The sequence below is a fragment of the Hyperolius riggenbachi genome, chromosome 9, assembly GCF_040937935.1.
Source record: "Hyperolius riggenbachi isolate aHypRig1 chromosome 9, aHypRig1.pri, whole genome shotgun sequence".
NCBI lineage: Eukaryota > Metazoa > Chordata > Amphibia > Anura > Hyperoliidae > Hyperolius > Hyperolius riggenbachi.
Window position 1 is genome coordinate 60,997,832 of NC_090654.1, and position 18,264 is coordinate 61,016,095.

At 46.7% G+C, this 18,264-nt stretch overlaps 1 protein-coding gene across 1 annotated transcript in view; it reads right to left on the reverse strand.

Annotated features, from left to right (window-relative positions):
• The window catches only part of BSN (bassoon presynaptic cytomatrix protein), a 243,406-nt gene extending 225,776 nt beyond the window's left edge, over positions 1-17,630 (reverse strand). Inside the window, exon 1 of the mRNA XM_068254826.1 lies at positions 17,464-17,630. Within this exon, the coding sequence (XP_068110927.1) occupies positions 17,464-17,630 (167 nt within the window). The remainder of the gene's footprint in view (positions 1-17,463) is intronic.
• Positions 17,631-18,264: the final 634 nt, after the last annotated feature.

Sequence of the window (18,264 nt, forward strand, 5' to 3'; positions counted from 1 at the left end):
CTGCCATCTCTAGCTTGCATGTAAGCACAGCATAGATCGTATTTTAGCAGCTTAGAAGCTTCTGTAGAGAGGTTAGGTGTATTTCCCTTCTCTGCCTCGTGTCCCACTGAACTGCCCTCAGCCAATCAGTGAGGAGCAGGAATGTGGGAGGAGAGATAACAAGCTTCCCTCTACCCGGCAATGTACCAGATTCATTACAACGGACACATTTATGATTATATTAAAATGCTTGTAATGCAGACTGCATGTAGACTACAAAATAAACACAGAGCAGTGGGTAAATGTAATTTGATTTTATGGTTGACAATCCTGCAGAGCAGGTAACTGCTGGTCAGAATGAAGCTGTGCACAAGAACAACCAATAAGGTGACAGTGCAGCGCTGACCATCTGTGGTCACAAGAAATCACCTTTATTCCCTCCATACTGTGCCAGTTCCAGAATCATACATATAAAGCTTATGTGTGTCCACACAAAGGCAAAAACCCTCAGAGCAAAAAAAGCTGTGTCACCCTCTGCAAACAACACCCCGAAGAAGCAGGTGAGATCCCTCTTATAACACTTGCTCAACGTTCAGGTGTCAGAGATGAAGAACACCTTCCTCCATTAGTGGATCTGGTAACAATAAACATCTCTTCTTATCTGGTAATGACATTATCACTGATTTCCAATACATTTCACCCTTCTGCTTTCTGTACCAGGTTGGCTCTGGATCAATTCTGTATCAGTATCTGAGCTGTCCATCCTGACTGCATTGTACTGAAGACATTTGTTGCTGCACAGCAGAAGTGCCGACATTTTTTCAGCTTGTGAGCTACTTAGGAAACTACAAATTGAAAATGACCTACCAGGTAGAATCTACCTACAGATGGAAGCACATGCACAGCGCGGTCCATCGGTGATTACCACAAACCACAGCTGCAGCACATGCACAACAGCAGTCCATCAGTGATTACCACAAGCCACAACTGCAGCACATGCAAAACAGCAGTCCATCAGTGATTACCACAAGCCACAACTGCAGCACATGCACAACAGCAGTCCATCAGTGATTACCACAAGCAACAACTGCAGCACATGCACAGCAGTAGTCCATCAGTGATTACTACAAGCCACGACTGCAGCACATGCACAGCGGCAGTCCATCAGTGATTACTACAAGCCATGACTGCAGCACATGCACAGCACGGTCCATCAGTGATTACCACAAGCCACGACTGCAGCACATGCACAGCGGCAGTCCATCAGTGATTACCACAAGCCACAACTGCAGCACATGCACAGCGGCAGTCCATCAGTGATTACTACAAGCCATGACTGCAGCACATGCACAGCGGCAGTTCATCAGTGATCACCACAAGCCACAACTGCAGCACATGCACAGCACGATCCATCAGTGATTACCACAAGCCACAACTGCAGCACATGCACAGCGGTGGTCCATCAGTGATTACCACGAGCCACAACTGCAGCACATGCACAACAGCAGTCCATCAGTGATTACCACAAGCCAAGACTGCAGCACATGCACAGCAGCAGTCCATCAGTGATTACCACAAGCCATGACTGCAGCACATGCACAGCGGCAGTCCATCAGTGATTACCACAAGCCAAGACTGCAGCACATGCACAGCGGTGGTCCATCAGTGATTACCACAAGCCACAACTGCAGCACATGCACAGCAGCAGTTCATCAGTGATTACCACAAGCCAAGACTGCAGCACATGCACAGCAGCAATTCATCAGTGATTACCACAAGCCACAACTGCAGCACATGCACGGCAGCAGTCCATCAGTGATTACCACAAGCCACAACTGCAGCACATGCACAGCGGCAGTCCATCAGTGATTACCACAAGCCACAACTGCAGTACATGCACAGCGGTGGTCCATCAGTGATTACCACAAGCCACAACTGCAGCACATGCACGGCGGCAGTCCATCAGTGATTACCACAAGCCACAACTGCAGCACATGCACATCGGCAGTCCATCAGTGATAACCACAAGCCATGACTGCAGTACATGCACAGTGGCAGTCCATCAGTGATTACCACAAGCCAAAACTGCAGCACATGCACGGCGGCAGTCCATCAGTGATTACCACAAGCCACAACTGCAGCACATGCACATTGGCAGTCCATCAGTGATAACCACAAGCCATGACTGCAGTACATGCACAGTGGCAGTCCATCAGTGATTACCACAAGCCACAACTGCAGCACATGCACAGCAGCAGTCCATCAGAGATTACAAGATGCCACAACTGCAGCGCATGCACGGCGGCAGTCCATCAGTGATTACCACAAGCAACAACTGCAGCACATGCACAGCAGCAGTCCATCAGTGATTACCACAAGCCACAACTGCAGCACATGCACAGCAGCAGTCCATCAGAGATTACAAGATGCCACAACTGCAGCACATGGACAGCGGCAGTCTACCAGTGATTAGCACAAGTTGCCAGTCAGACGCATATCATACAATCCTCCTCAGTAAGCCAAATAGAACAGTGCAAGACCAGAGTCACAATATTATGCGTACAATATCATGTTTAGTGTCTTCAAAATTGTAGTAGCACATACTCCTAAATGCATGGCTCCCCAACTTGCAACATCATATTCCTCTACACTACGGTAATGTGCAAAACGTCAGGACAGCATATCTTGCACTAAGCTTATCCAAGAGTACAAAACCAATATGACTCAGACAGGCAGTATGGGATCTACCTAGAAGTCCTTTGCGATCTGCGGGTAAATCACAATCTATCCAATGGGACCCCTTGCTGCACACAGACCACGTTGGTCTGCACCTCTCTCTGTCTGAACCAGAGATGTCCAACCCAGATCCTTGAGGCAAACTGTAGGCCAGGAGTTCAGGACAGAGGTGCTACAAACCAGACCAGATGCCCCCTAGAAAAACATTGATGGCCCCCCAATAACACTTACACCCCATGGTCAGGAGGCTCTCTTGCACACGGGAACCATATGATGAGTATGTTCCCAACCTCCCTCCAAATAACAGTACAGCCGCCATTACACCTCCCACCCATAACAACTGTCATGACTACCCCTACCAGCATCTACTGCAATGGTGAGATAACCCCTCAGTGTTCTCCCCAGAAATATTTTCCAGCTGGGTGGCTGGAAAAAGTAGCCGGGTGGGGGAATGCAGGGCCGGCACAACTCTGCTTACAGCATAGGAGGATAGGAGGTGAGCCGATAACAGCCGGGTGCTCATCAAAATTAGTCGGGTGGAGCACCCGGCTAAAAAATCCTGGGGAGAACACTGCCCCTGTACTGCGAGAAGGGAGAAGAAATGAGGGCCCTCTGTTCTCAGCCCTGGGCCCCTTTACAGCTGCAGGATCTCCACCTATAGTATCACCTCTGCTTCACAGTCAGACTCATATTTGAGCAGTCTATACTTTACTCCATTGTCCTTGTATTGATGGTGGACAACTCCCTCACCCCTCCAGATGGAGACACAAAGCTTTATCATTGCTGCTCCCAGCAGATACATCTAGTTTAGGGGTGATGATGTGGGCTCTGGGCAACCTGCCACAATGCACAGCTCTGCAGGCTCCTCCCTCTGAACAGCAATCCCAATTATAATACATCTCAGTTAACCCTTCATCCACCGGCCTTCAGAAAAGCCACCACAGCCCACCATCCACTAGCCTTATTCTGTCTACTGCTAAACGGCAAGGAGGGTGATGGCGGAGCAGTGCTTTTCAGCGCTGCTAGATTTGGGCGCAGCCGGCGCCTCCATAGACTTCAATAGGAATCATTCCTATTGAAGCGCTCAATGAGTAATGTCGGCTCCGCCAGAAGACGGCGCCGAAGTTGTTTAAAAACATAATAATTTGGCCTCCAGCAATCGCTGGAAGCTTAATTATTTCACTCCCCCACTATCCATGTCGGCCTGGAGGGGGAATAGTAATTAAATCGGCCCGGACTTGTGCAGAAGCAGGATCAGCTATATACCGCTGTATCCTGCGCCCAAGTCTACCGGCGCCGATTTCAAATGTACTCAGCGATGGAGGGAGCGTTATGCAGCCTGCCTGCCTGCCCCCAGAATGAGGCGTCTACAGGACAAGATAATGAGTGATGAACACTGCTCACACGCTACGTGACAGGGCGTCCTAACCTGAACTTAATGAGGTCAGAGGGGAGTGTACACAGACTGAGCTGGAGTTACTATATACAGATTACAGATGCTCAGTGTACCGGTTACAGGACAGTCTACAGATACTCAGTGCACAACTGAAAGGGGACTAATCAGGTTCACTATGTTGGTATTCAGGATATTAACTAGTGTATAAACACAGTATACAGATTCTCAGTACACAGATTAGACTATACAATGTAGGCACAGAGAACAATTGTGTGGATAGTATTGAGGGGCAGAGAAATAGTATAGATAGTTTCGTATAGAGGGGTAGGGGAAAGTATAGAATGGTGGATAGTATAGAGTGGTGTAGAGGGGCAGAATACAGATACTTTAAAGATGAGAGAAGAGTACAAAGGTATACTATACAGATACAGTACATGCAGTATACACATACCTGGTATGCAGATTAGAGTATATACACATGTGTATACACATACCTGATATGCAAATTAGAGAATGTACATGTGTATACAAATCCCTGGTATGCAGATTAGAGTATATACAGTACATATGTATTCAAATACCAGATATGCAGATTAGAGTACCGTATATACATGTGTATATAAATACCTGGTATGCAGATTAGAATATGCACATGCAGTATACAGATATGCCTGGTATGCAGATTAGCAGTATACAGATACCTACATATAGGTAAAATACACAGACACTTGGTACAGATAGATAGATAGATAGATAGATAGATAGATAGATAGATAGATAGATAGATAGATAGATAGATAGATAGATAGTTAAATAGATAGATAGATAGATAGATAGATAGATAGATAGATAGATAGATAGATAGATAGATAGATAGATAGATAGATAGATACTATTATACAGCAGGTGCAGCAAATATATACTTGTTATGCAGATTAGCTATATGTACATTTGTTACACTCATGGTATAGATTACAATGAATACACTTGTGTAGTGTTGTGAGTGCAGCATACAGCTGTCAGACATTACACAGGTATCACATCATTGGTGCAGCACAAGCACTAGTTCATTCAGACTGGAGATTGTACCGAAAAAAAAAAAAAAAAAAAAAAAAAAAAAAGAGAGAGAGAAGGTTTTCCCATCCCCCCATCCATTCTATTTTCTCTGCATTCCCATTCATTCTGCTCTCTCCTGCTCTGTCCCACCCCACTCCCTCCATCCCCAGCCTGAGTCCTCCCGCTCCTGTGCAGGCAGCCCCCCTCCCAGGTATAGAGAAATGTGCTCTGAGACTGCACGCCTTCTACTCCTGGCCCAGAGCTAATTCCACGCATCAAGGATCAGAACCATTAACAAGCCACACCGAGAGCAACATAAAAGAGACGGCAGGCGAGGCCTAATGCGGGCCAACCGGTGCAGCCACTCGCCCCCTACACACGTACCAATCTATGGTCTTTATTACTAATAATTCCCAATCAGTCTAAGCTGCAAAGGAATGGAGATGGAGCCTTGTTGGGACGCAGCCAATAGACGATACAAGACATTACCGCTGCAAAACGCACAGCCATCCACTTCTAGGGAAAATACACGATATACAAACTACAGCCAAACGCTGTGCAATCAATCAATATTAAACCACACAAATCATCACTGCTGCAGAACACCACAAATATTCTCTGCTACAAAACACACAGCAAAGGGGCCACAATTCCCATCAACACCCAGACGTGTTGTGTGATTGTGTTATATAATAAGAGGCAGCTAACAGCTCCTCAGATATGTGTGTGAGGGAGAGGGGCAGACTGCATGCTCTACAGGCTGGACCTGTGATGTGGAGGGTGGGGAGCGCAATCATTAGGAAGTACTAATGGGAATGAAATAGAACGCCAGATGAATTTGCTCAGCTGATGCAACGAACAGGACAGCTATAGGGAGTCAACATCCCTCAAATACTGGCTTCATGCTGTATGTAGAGCAGCTCAAACCACACACATGACTGCAGATACACAGAGAGGATCTGTAATGTACACAGGGGGGATTCTGTAATATACACAGAGATCCATATGTACACTTATGTACCAAACTGTATACAGGGGGTGTTCCAACATTTCCAACATCCTAGCATACTTATAAAAACAGCTTGCATTTACATCGCTATTTGTTGCCCACCAAGGGTGGGGGGGGGGGTTATTAGTCCCCTCCATGGGAGTTATTAGTTTCCCACCAAGGGCCCAAGGGGTGCTCATTAGTTCCCACCGGGAAGGGGGGGGGGGGAGTTATTAGTTACCCACCAAGGGGTGCTTATTAGTTCCCTCCGGTAGGGGGGGGGGGGGTTATTAGTTCCCTCGTGGGGGGGGGGGGAGTTATTTGTTCCCTCCGGTATGGGGGGGGCTATTAGTTCCCACCGGGGGGGGGGGTGAGTTATTAGTTCCCTCCGGTAGAGGGGGGGGGGTTATTAGTTGCCCAGCAGAGGAGGGTTCTGTGTGAGAGTGGTGATCGGTTAGGTCACACTAGCATACATGTATGCTACTTTGATGATAGCTCCTAGTTTGTTGGAATGGGAAATTTGTAATGTGCACAAAGAAATCAGTATCATCAAATATCAGGTCTGCAAGGAAAATAAATAATTGTTTCTGGCCATTTTGGTGGCCCAGGCAAGGCTTCTTTGCCTTTGATGCATCACCCCTCCTTCCCCTTTCCATCTTGTGAATAGAAGGCTTTTAGTCTACACTACTACATTTATTAGTTTTACTGTCACCAATAACAAATTGTTAGATTTTTATACAGAAATAATGTTGTTCCTTTGGTGCCCCCTTCTTCAGGTGTCATTTCATGCACCTGCCTTGTTTGACTATGCCTAAGAACAGCCCTAAGAAAGAAATGCATGATGTTTAAACAACATACATAATGTAGAGTGTAAGAGCCATAATGTTGCACTAAGACAGGGGTCCCCAAACTTCTTTGGTCAAGGGCCGGGTCAACATACTTCAGACTGCTGGGGGGCTGGACCATACATAAAATGATGTTGAAAAACATTACAGTTTTGATTCCCCCCAATCATGCCCGGGGAAGAACTCCCAGCAGCAGCCATTCAGCCCAAAGAACATCTTTCTGCACCAGACAGTGAAGCATACCCAGGTGACAACCTACCGTTCAGCTGGACAGCAGAAGCCAGAAAATTACTGTGCGCTGCCTTCTGCAGAATGTGGATCGGTGGTGCCAGCACTGCTATTCTATATGCGGGCCACCGATATTTAAAGGTGCTGTGGGCCACATCTATAAGTTATACATTTTGTGTGTGGGGGCCAGTGAAAAAGCCTCAGGGGGCCACATTTGGCCCATGGGCCGTAGTTTGAGGACCACTGCACTAGGATGTAAATTGAATGATTCTAATGTATGCAGAGGGCTGTGAAACGTAAAGCCGGAGATCTGAGGGATCTGTAAGGGGCAGTGTTAGACCCTTCGTGTAAAAGGAACTTCAATACGCATGGGGAATAATGTAATATGGGGGATCTGTAATGTACTGAGAGGGATCAATAAAGTACAATGTGAAGTCCATAATAAACAGAGAGATACAGTGGCTTGCAAAAGTATTCGGCCCCCTTGAAGTTTTCCACATTTTGTCACATTATTGCCACAAACATGAATCAATTTTATTGGAATTCCATGTGAAAGACCAATACAAAGTGGTGTACACGTGAGAAGTGGAACGAAAATCATACATGATCCCAAAAAATGTTTACAAATAAGTAACTGCAAAGTGGGGTGTGCGTAATTATTCAGCCCCCTGAGTCAATACTTTATAGAACCACCTTTTGCTGGAATTACAGCTGCCAGTGTTTTATGGTGTGTCTCTACCAGCTTTGCACATCTAGAGACTGAAATTCTTGCCCATTCTTCTTTGCAAAACAGCTCAAGCTCCGTCAGATTAGATGGACAGCGTTTGTGAACAGCAGTTTTCAGATCTTGCCACAGATTCTCGACTGGATTTAGACCTGGACTTTGACTGGGCCATTCTAACACATGGATAGGTTTTGTTTTAAATCATTCCATTGTTGCCCTGGCTTTATGTTTAGGGTCGTTGTCCTGCTGGAAGGTGAACCTCCGCCCCAGTCTCACGTCTTTTGCAGACTCCAAGAGGTTTTCTTCCAAGATTGCCCTGTATTTGGCTCCATCAATCTTCTCATCAACTCTGACCAGATTACCTGTCCCTGCTGAAGAGAAGCACCCCCCGAGCATGATGCTGCCACCACCATATTTGACAGTGGGGATGGTGTGTTCAGAGTGATGTGCAGTATTAGTTTTCCGCCACACATAGCATTTTACATTTTGGCCACAAAGTTCCATTTTGGTCTCATCTGACCAGAGCACCATGGGCCTCCTAACTGCATTTCTGATCAGCGCTCTCCTTGTTCGGCCTGTGAGTTTAGGTGGACGGCCTTGTCTTGGTAGGTTTACAGTTGTGCCATACTCCTTCCATTTCTGAATTATCGCTTGAACAGTGCTCCATGGGATGTTCAAGGCTTTGGAAATATTTTTGTAGCCTAAGCCTGCTTTAAATTTCTCAATAACTTTATCCTTGACCTGTCTGGTGTGTTCTTTGGACTTCATGGTGTTGTTGCTCCCAATATTCTCTTAGACAACCTCTGAGGCCCTCACAGAGCATCTGTATTTGTACTGACATTAGATTACACCCAGGTGCACTCTATTTAGTCATTAGCACTCATCAGGCAATGTCTATGGGCAACTGACTGCACTCAGACCAAAGGGGTCTGAATAATTACGCACACCCCACTTTGCAGTTATTGATTTGTAAAAAATGTTTGGAAACGTATGATTTTTGTTCCACTTCTCACATGTACAGCACTTTGTATTGGTCTATCACGTGGAATTCCAATAAAATTGATTCAGGTTTGTCGCAGTAATATGACAAAATGTGGAAAACTTCAAGGGGGCCGAATACTTTTGCAAGCCACTGTATATAATGTATACTACATTTATTTAGTTTTGCAGACACCAATAACAAATTGATAGACTATATACAGAAACTATGTTTTTGCTGGGGTGCCCTCTCCTGCAGGTGTCAGACCATGCATCTCCCCTGTTTGCCTATGCCTAAAAACAGCCTAAAAGGGCCCTAAGAAATAGCTGCATAATGTACAACAAGAAATCTATCATGTACAGTGTGAGTTCCATAATGTTGCACTAGGATGTAAATTGCGGTAGGCTGGCGCTACCAGTGAGGCAAGGGGGCAGTTTCCCCAGGGCAATATCGGGACACCCCCCTTCCTCAGTCTTTTCCATACTACCACTCGGGGCCCTGAACGATTTGTGTAAGGACTACCACTCAACTTTCCCAGCACGTTGCTCGGTTCATGCTTCCCGCCTTCATCCCTGCTGCCTGAATCTTCTTCAGATCCGTTGCAAGTTATTGTGTAATAACATACGCTGGGTCACCGACATGAAGCAGGCAGCAAGATGGGGACAGGAAGCACAGACAGAGCAGCGTGCTGGGACAGGTGAGTTATAATCCTTATACATATCATGTAGGGGCCTTGGGGAGCAGTCGGGGAGAGACCTGGTGGGGGTCAAGCAGTGTGGGGAGTCCCAGGTTACCTCTGCCCTGGGGCCCTGAATTGAGAGATCCTAATAAGTTATGAAAAGTAAAGCCAGAGAGCTGAAGGATCTGTAATGTTCAGTGTGAAAGGAGGGGACCACAATATACATGGGGCGGGGATGGAAAATGTGAACGGATGGAGCCACAATATACACAGAGGGGTCTGTAATGAAAAATGTGAAAGGAGGGAATCACAATATACACGGGAGGGGGAGGGACTGGGGGATCTGTAATGTGCAGTGTGAAAGGAGGGAACCACAATATACACAGGGGGATCTGTAATGTGCAGTGTAAAAGGAGGGAACCACAATATACACAGGGGATCTGTAATGTGCAATGTGTAAGGAGGGAACCACAATATACACAGGGGGATCTGTAATGTGCAGTGTAAAAGGAGGGAACCACAATATACACAGGGGATCTGTAATGTGCAGTGTAAAAGGTGGGAACCACAATATACACAGGGGATCTGTAATGTGCAACGTGTAAGGAGGGAACCACAATATACACAGGGGGATCTGTAATGTGCAGTGTGAAAGGAGGGAACCACAATATACACGGGGGATCTGTAATGTGCGATGTGTAAGGAGGGAACCACAATATACACGGGGGGGGGGGGGGATCTGTAATGTGCAGTGTGAAAGGACGGAGCCACAATATACACGGGGGGATCTGTAACGTGCAGTGTGAAAGGATGGAACCAGAATATACACAGGGGGGATCTGTAATGTGCAATGTGTAAGGAGGGAACCACAATATACACGGGGGATCTGTAATGTGCAGTGTGAAAGGATGGAACCACAATATACACAGGGGGATCTGCAATGTGCAGTGTGTAAGGAGGGAACCACAATATACACAGGGGGATCTGTAATGTGCAATGTGAAAGGAGGGAACCACAATATACACAGGGGGATCTGTAATGTGCAGTGTAAAAGGAGGGAACCACAATATACACAGGGGATCTGTAATGTGCAGTGTAAAAGGTGGGAACCACAATATACACAGGGGATCTGTAATGTGCAACGTGTAAGGAGGGAACCACAATATACACAGGGGGATCTGTAATGTGCAGTGTGAAAGGAGGGAACCACAATATACACGGGGGATCTGTAATGTGCGATGTGTAAGGAGGGAACCACAATATACACGGGGGGGGGGGGGGGGGATCTGTAATGTGCAGTGTGAAAGGATGGAACCAGAATATACACAGGGGGGATCTGTAATGTGCAATGTGTAAGGAGGGAACCACAATATACACGGGGGATCTGTAATGTGCAGTGTGAAAGGAAAGAACCACAATATACACAGGGGGATCTGCAATGTGCAGTGTGTAAGGAGGGAACCACAATATACACAGGGGGATCTGTAATGTGCAGTGTGAAAGGATGGAACCACAATATACACAGGGGGATCTGCAATGTGCAGTGTGTAAGGAGGGAACCACAATATACACAGGGGGATCTGTAATGTGCAATGTGAAAGGAGGGAACCACAATATACACGGGGGAATCTGTAATGTGCAGTATGAAAGGAGAGAACCACAATATACACGGGGGAATCTGTAATGTGCAGTGTGTAAGGAGGGAACCACAATATACACAGGGGGATCTGTAATGTGCAATGTGAAAGGAGGGAACCACAATATACACGGGGGGATCTGTAATGTGCAGTGTGAAATGACGGAGCCACAATATACACGGGGGGATCTGTAATGTGCAGTGTAAAAGGAAGAAACCAAAATATACACAGGGGGATCTGTAATGTGCAGTGTGAAAGGACGGAGCCACAATATACACGGGGGGATCTGTAATGTAAAGTGAGGGATCTGTAATGTAATGAGAGGGATATAGAAAGTGCAGTGTGACAGCCATAATATACAGAGAGAGATATACTGTATAATGTAGAGTGGAATTTGTACCACACAGAGAGATCCCACAGTTGCAGTGGGTGAACTATAATGTACGGTGAAGGAACTATAATGTACGGTGAAGGAACTATAATGTTTAGCCACAAATCTGTATTAAGTAGCTATAGAGCAGTAATGTAGGAAGCCATGATGTACAGCAGAATCCTGTAATGTGCAGTTATACGTTTATGAGTGATAGATCCATAAGGTAGAGTGAAGGATGTATAACATGCCGAGAGGGATGATAATACACCAAGCGGGATCAATAATGTAGAACGCGGGACATATATGGCGCATATCAAGGATTCTTAAGGTATGGAGGGGAATCTATAATGTACAGTGGGGGATCAATAACATACAGAGGGATTTGTAATGTACAATTAGAGATCTGTAATGTGTAGACAAAGATCTATTTGGCACAGTAGTCAGGTAAATGAGGCCACATGATGACAGAGAGTGTGTGTGTAAAGACATAGTATACCCCTTATATTGTCACCTGTATCCTCCCCATGCCTATAATACCACAATCGCCCCCTCCTATACTAACACTAATAGTTTTGCTTTGGCAATGCCAAATGTATTTGGTCCTGCCAATAAAGCTTTTTTTGGATTTGGACAATTGTGGTCCATGAACGCACGAAGGTTTGTGTGTTGCCCTAATTAAAGTGGACCTGAACTCTTGCACAGGAGAGAAGTAAAACATAGAGAAATGCACCCTGTAGGTATTTAGAGAGTTTAGCATGCCCTTCATTTATGTCTAATCACAAGTTGTAATTTTATCACTCCCCTGTATTACCTAAAAACACACAAAATCCAGGCTCCTCATTCCAAGTTAGGACATTTAAACACTTGCAGATGTAATACGGTAAGTAGGTGCTGGAAGGGGTGTGGTAAGCAAAACAGCAAAGTCAAAATGAACTTCTGCAAAACCTCCTGCAAAACCTCATGCAAATCCATTCACTAAAATCATGCAGCAATCAATGCTGTCCCTACAGTTAAGTTAAAAGCTGGGATCTTCGTTACAAGAATAAAGTCTCTTGCATAGTCACATACACCGTGTAGAGGTATTCCATGTCGTATGTGTCCTAACTCTGGCCCTGTAACATGCATAGCACAAACATGCACCCATTCAGCACATCTAAACCTATCTAAGGAATAGGAGCGCATATCATGCGTGCATGTTTGTGTATTACGCAAGAGACTTTCTTCTTGTAACGAAGATCCCAGCTTTTCACTAAGCTGTAGGGACAGCATTGATTGCTGCATGATTTCAGTGAATGGATTTGCATGAGGATCTACATGAGTGTGCGGAAGTTCATTTTGAATTTGCTCCCCTGTATCACCTGACTGCCACGGCAGATAAGCTCATCTGAAAGCACAGGAGGTTAACAATATGGCTGCTTGCATGAAAGCAGGAAGTAGACACAGTGCAGGTTTATTTCAAGATTTGAATCAGCTGTAACAAAGAAATGTTTTCTCTTTAAATGTTATTATGCTGTTGCGCATCATTTAGAGCAGAGAGGAAGTTGTGTTCAGGTCCACTTTAAAAGAGCCTAGAGTGTGTCCACCTCATTTATATACTGGTGTATTGGGGTGACGTGTTTTTGTCTCATGCCAGAGGGCCAAGATGGGGCTTTATGTTGACTGTCTATGTTACCCTGGTCAGGCTGTGTATTGGGCAAAGCAGGATCATCCACAAGGCAAGGTAGGCAGGTGCCTAGGGCTTAGTGGGTGTCAGATTATATCAGATTACCAAAAGAACCATAAGGGGGAGCTGCATGAGGGAAACGTGTGAGGATCCCCCTCTCCCCCCCCCCCCCGCCCTCCCCATTTGGAACGATTGCACTGCACCTGACAATTTACTCAATTTAATGTTCTCAGTCAGCAAGGGAGCATGTGAAACAACTTGAGACATGACATGCTGCAGCTCAACACAATAACACACTGTCTGACTGGCTGTGAGTCGGTGATAAACACACTGCTCACCCTCAGCCACTCAATTCCTCCTCAGTCAGGACAGAAGTGCCACCTCCTCCTTTCTGCTGTGCAAGTCAAATGAAACACTGCTGCTCTCCTGCCTCCTCCCTCACTGCCAGACTCCTCACACAGCACAACAAACTGCTTTTCCCCAATAATGACCTCTTCACCGCGCTCTCCTCCTACTCTGACTGCATGCTGTTAGCGTAAGCACAGTACAAAGAAGCTGCCCCTGTAATCTTTGCGCCTGATGCAAATGTTTCACCTTGCTTCATAAAAGAACTGGCCCTGGGTATTGGGGTGCAGTGTGTAATCTTCCACCTTCCGAGTGGCTCTGTATTTGGGGATGCTGTGTGTATTGAGGAGCAGTATATAGTGCTGCCACTAGCAAATAAAATGTTGGGGTTCCAGTGGCAAGCTGTATATTGAAGAGCACTGTTCCTTTACACAGTCTGCGTGTTTGGTTGAAATGTATAGGGGGTACCCGTGTGGAATTGTACTGGAGAAACATCTGAATTGTGTATAGCCCTTCTACATGGGTATGTATTGGGGCTATGTACACTGGGGTGGTGTGTGTGTATTGATCCCCTGTGTGGACGTGTATTGAGGGCTATGTACATTGGGGTGCAGTGTGTACTGACTCCTGTGTGGACGTGTATTGAGGGCTATGTACATTGGGGTGCAGTGTGTACTGACCCCTGTGTGGACGTGTATTAGGGGCTATGTACATTGGGGTGATGTGTGTACTGACCACTGAGTGGATGTGTATTGGGGCCTATGTACATTGGGATGCAGTGTGTATTGACCTCCCTGTGTAGATGAGGTGTATGTGGGGAAATGTAAACTGGAGTGTAAGGTGAGTCTCACCTGCTGATGATGTTTCTGCAGACCAGGGTGGTGTTGGAGGGTCCGGGGTAAAGCTGTGTATCAGGGGAGCTGTGTACTGTCAGTACAGGGCCCTGCCGCTGCCACAGTGGTGTTGAAAGCTCACCCCCCCAGCTGAAAGCTGTTCACTTGCTGATAATCCTGCTGCTGGCCAATGAGGAAGGGGTGTGATGTATATTGGGTGCAGCATGACTCCAGTTAGGCTGTTTATTGCAGTGGAGTGTAAAGTCACTCTCCTGTGTCTACAGTACAGCTAGATGTTGGGGAAGCTATACACCGAAGAGCAGTGCATATCTTACCTGCTGCTGTGACTGCCACTAGCTGGGCTGGTATTGGAGGTGAAAGCTGGGGTGCAGTGTTCTTCAGGACATGGGGGGTGTATATTGAGCACAGTTATGTGTGGGGAAGGCTGTGTATTGAGAGCTCTGTACTGGGGGATGTGTAAAGGGACCTCTATACTGCAAGAGAGGTGTGTATTAGGAGAGCTATTTACTGAAAAGTGCTGCATATGGGGGAGCGGCATATTCTGAGAAGCTGTATACTGGGGAAGGCAATGTATTCTATGGAGCTCTATGTGGGGGTGGAGTTAACAGCTGTAACTTGGAGCTGTGTACTGTAGAGTGCTATGTATGGAGAAAGCCACACATTTGATGGATCTTTGTGGGGTGGGGATAGCTGTGACTTGGAAGGAGCTGTGTACTGTGGAGTATTGTATATGGGGGAAAGCTGTGTACTCTGAGAAGCTTTGTACTGGGGAAGGCCATGTATTCTAAGGAGCTCTATGTGGGGGATAGCTGTGACTTGGAGGGAGCTGCGTACTGTAGAGTGCTGTATATGGGGGAAAGCTGTGTACTCTGAGAAGCTTTGTACTGGGGGAAAGCCATGTATTCTAAGGAGCTCTATGTGGGGGGATAGCTGTGACTTGGTGGGAGCTGTGTACTGTAGAGTGCTGCATATGGGAACAGACTGTGTATTCTGAGAAGCTGTGTACTGGGGAAGGCCATGTATTCTATGGAGCTCTATGCAGAGGGATAGCCTGTGACTTGGAGGCTTATGTAATAAGGTTGTCTGAAGAAAAAAAAAAAAAAGGGCACCAGACTGGTAAAATATCGTTAACATCAATATATTTTAATATTCTACTACTTTTCTCCATAGTAAAATATTGGTAACCTGTACCGATATTTCACTATCACATGACCTACTACGACTTAACTCTACTTTCACTGGAAAGCCATGTATTAGATGGAGCTGTATGTGGCGGGATAAATGTGCCTTGGAGGGAGCTGTGTGTATTAGATGTATTTTTGGGGGACTGTTTACTAGTTGGAGCTGTGTATAGGACAGGGTTGTGCCTGGGATAAATGTGCCTTGGAGGGAGCTGTGTGTATTAGATGTATTTTTGGGGGACTGTTTACTAGTTGGAGCTGTGTATAGGACAGGGTTGTGCCTGGGAGACAGTCAGATATTGGAGTGCACTGAGTCTTCATTGAGAATGGTGCTGCCCCTAGTAAGGGTGGTACAGGAGGGTCTGGAGACAGTTGTGTTTAGGTGAGTTATGGGGAACTTTCTATTAGACAAATCTCTGGCTGTGTTTTAAGGGAGCTGTGTATTAGTATATTATGTATGTCTCATCTGCTGATAATACTGCAGGCTGAACCAGCACTAGGGGGCAGTATATTGAGGTGCATTGTGTAGTACCCCCTCTACCTTAGACTATCTATAGGAGGGAACTATGCATTATGGTATAATGTGCCTCACCTGCTGATAGTGATGCTGCAGGCTGGGGCAGCACTAGGGTGGTCTATACTGAAGTGCATTATGTAGCAGTAGCACCCCCTCTACCCCAGACTATGTATAGGAGGGAGCTATGTATTATGGTATAATGTGCCTCACCTGCTGATAGTGCTGCTGCAGGCTGGGGCAGCATTAGGGTGCTCTATGCTGAAGTGCATTATGTAGCACCCCCTCTACCCCAGACTATGTATAGGAGGGAGCTGTGTATTATGGTATAATGTACCTCACCTGCTGATAGTGCTGCTGCAGGCTGGGGCAGCACTAGGGTGGTCTATACTGAAGTGCATTATGTAGCACCCCCTCTACCCCAGACTATGTATAGGAGGGAGCTGTGTAGTATGATATAACGTGTCACGCCTGCTGATAATGCTGCTGCGTGTTGGGGCAGCACTAGGGGGCTAAATATTGAGGTGCAAAATGTAGTACCCCCTCTACCCCAGTCAGACTATGCATAGGTGAGAGCTCCGTATAAGGGTATAATGCCTCACCTGCTGATAATGTTGCTGGTGTTTGGGTAGCACTAGGAGGCTGTATATTGAGGTGCATAGTGCAGTATCCCCTCTACCCGAATCAGACTATGCATAGGTGGGAGCTGTGTATTGGGGTATAATGCCTCACCTGCTGATAATGCTGCAGGCTGCGACAGCACTGGGGGCTATACTGTATATTGAGATGCATCATGTAGTACCCCCTCTACCCTGGACTATGTATAAGTGGGAGCTGTGTATTAGGGTATTATGTCTCTCACATGCTGCTGCAGGTTGGGGCAGCACTAGGCAGCTGTATATTGAGGTGCATAGTGCAATACCCCCTCTACCTCTATATAGGTGGAAGCTGTGTGTAGTGAGGGAGCTGCATGCTGTAGAACTGTCAGCTGGATCTGTCACCTGCTCATGGTACACTGTACAGTCCCTGGGTAAGGGCTGTATATTGAGGTGCATAGTGCAATACCCCCTCTATCAGACTCTGTATAGGTGGGAGCTGTGTAGTGAGGAAGCTGCATGCTGTAGAGATCTGTCAGCTGGATCTGTCACCTGCTCATGGTACACTGTACAGTCCCTGGGTAGGGGCTGTGTATTGGGGGACAGTGTATTCCCCCGTGTGGCTGTACAGTAGGGTGTACTGTCCCCTCGGGTCAGGCTATGTATCATAATGCAGTGTGCATTTCTCACCTGCTGATGGCGCTGCCGCTGGCCGGGGCGGTGTTGGAGGGCCCGGGAGGGAGCTGTCCGCCTCTTGCTGGTGCTGAAGCTGGCGGCGCTCCCCCGACACCCCCTCCTCCTCCTCCAGCCCCCACACCCCCCGCCTCCCCGGACTCCGCACTGGCCTCATTGCCCATCACGGCGCCGATCCCGGGACCCCCACACCGAGCAGAGCTACCGATCAGCAGCACCGCCCGACCTCCGCCATCAGCTGCACGCTCCCGCCGTCACTGCGCGTCCCCGTCGCCCGTCACGTGTCCCCCTCCCGCGCGCTCCCACCCTCCATCCATCCTCAGCCGCGAGTGCTCCCTCTGCACCTGTCATGTGACACCTCCACTCCATCATCTCATTCACAACGCTTACCGTCATCTTATTACTCATACTATGATCAAATATTACTGTTACTGACGTCATATGTGCTTTGTATTATTTACCTGATGATGGTTACTGTTTACATGATGCAGCTGCTGATATATATATATTATATATAATTTTTTCGCTGACATCTTCCGCAGCGCTTTGACACTAAAAATGTCCCTCAAAGGGACTCACAATCTAAGAGCTAGTCCACAATCGAAGCGCATATTTGCAGCACGTAATACCGTGTTTTTACCAGGTTTTGCGATTCACATTTATTTGAACAAGAATTACAATGCAATCGCCCTCAAAATGCTGCATGCAGTGAGTTTGCGATTTGAGAATGATCCCATAGGGATACATTATGCTGGATACACACCATGAGTTTCCGCGTCGCACGCGGCCGTCGATACG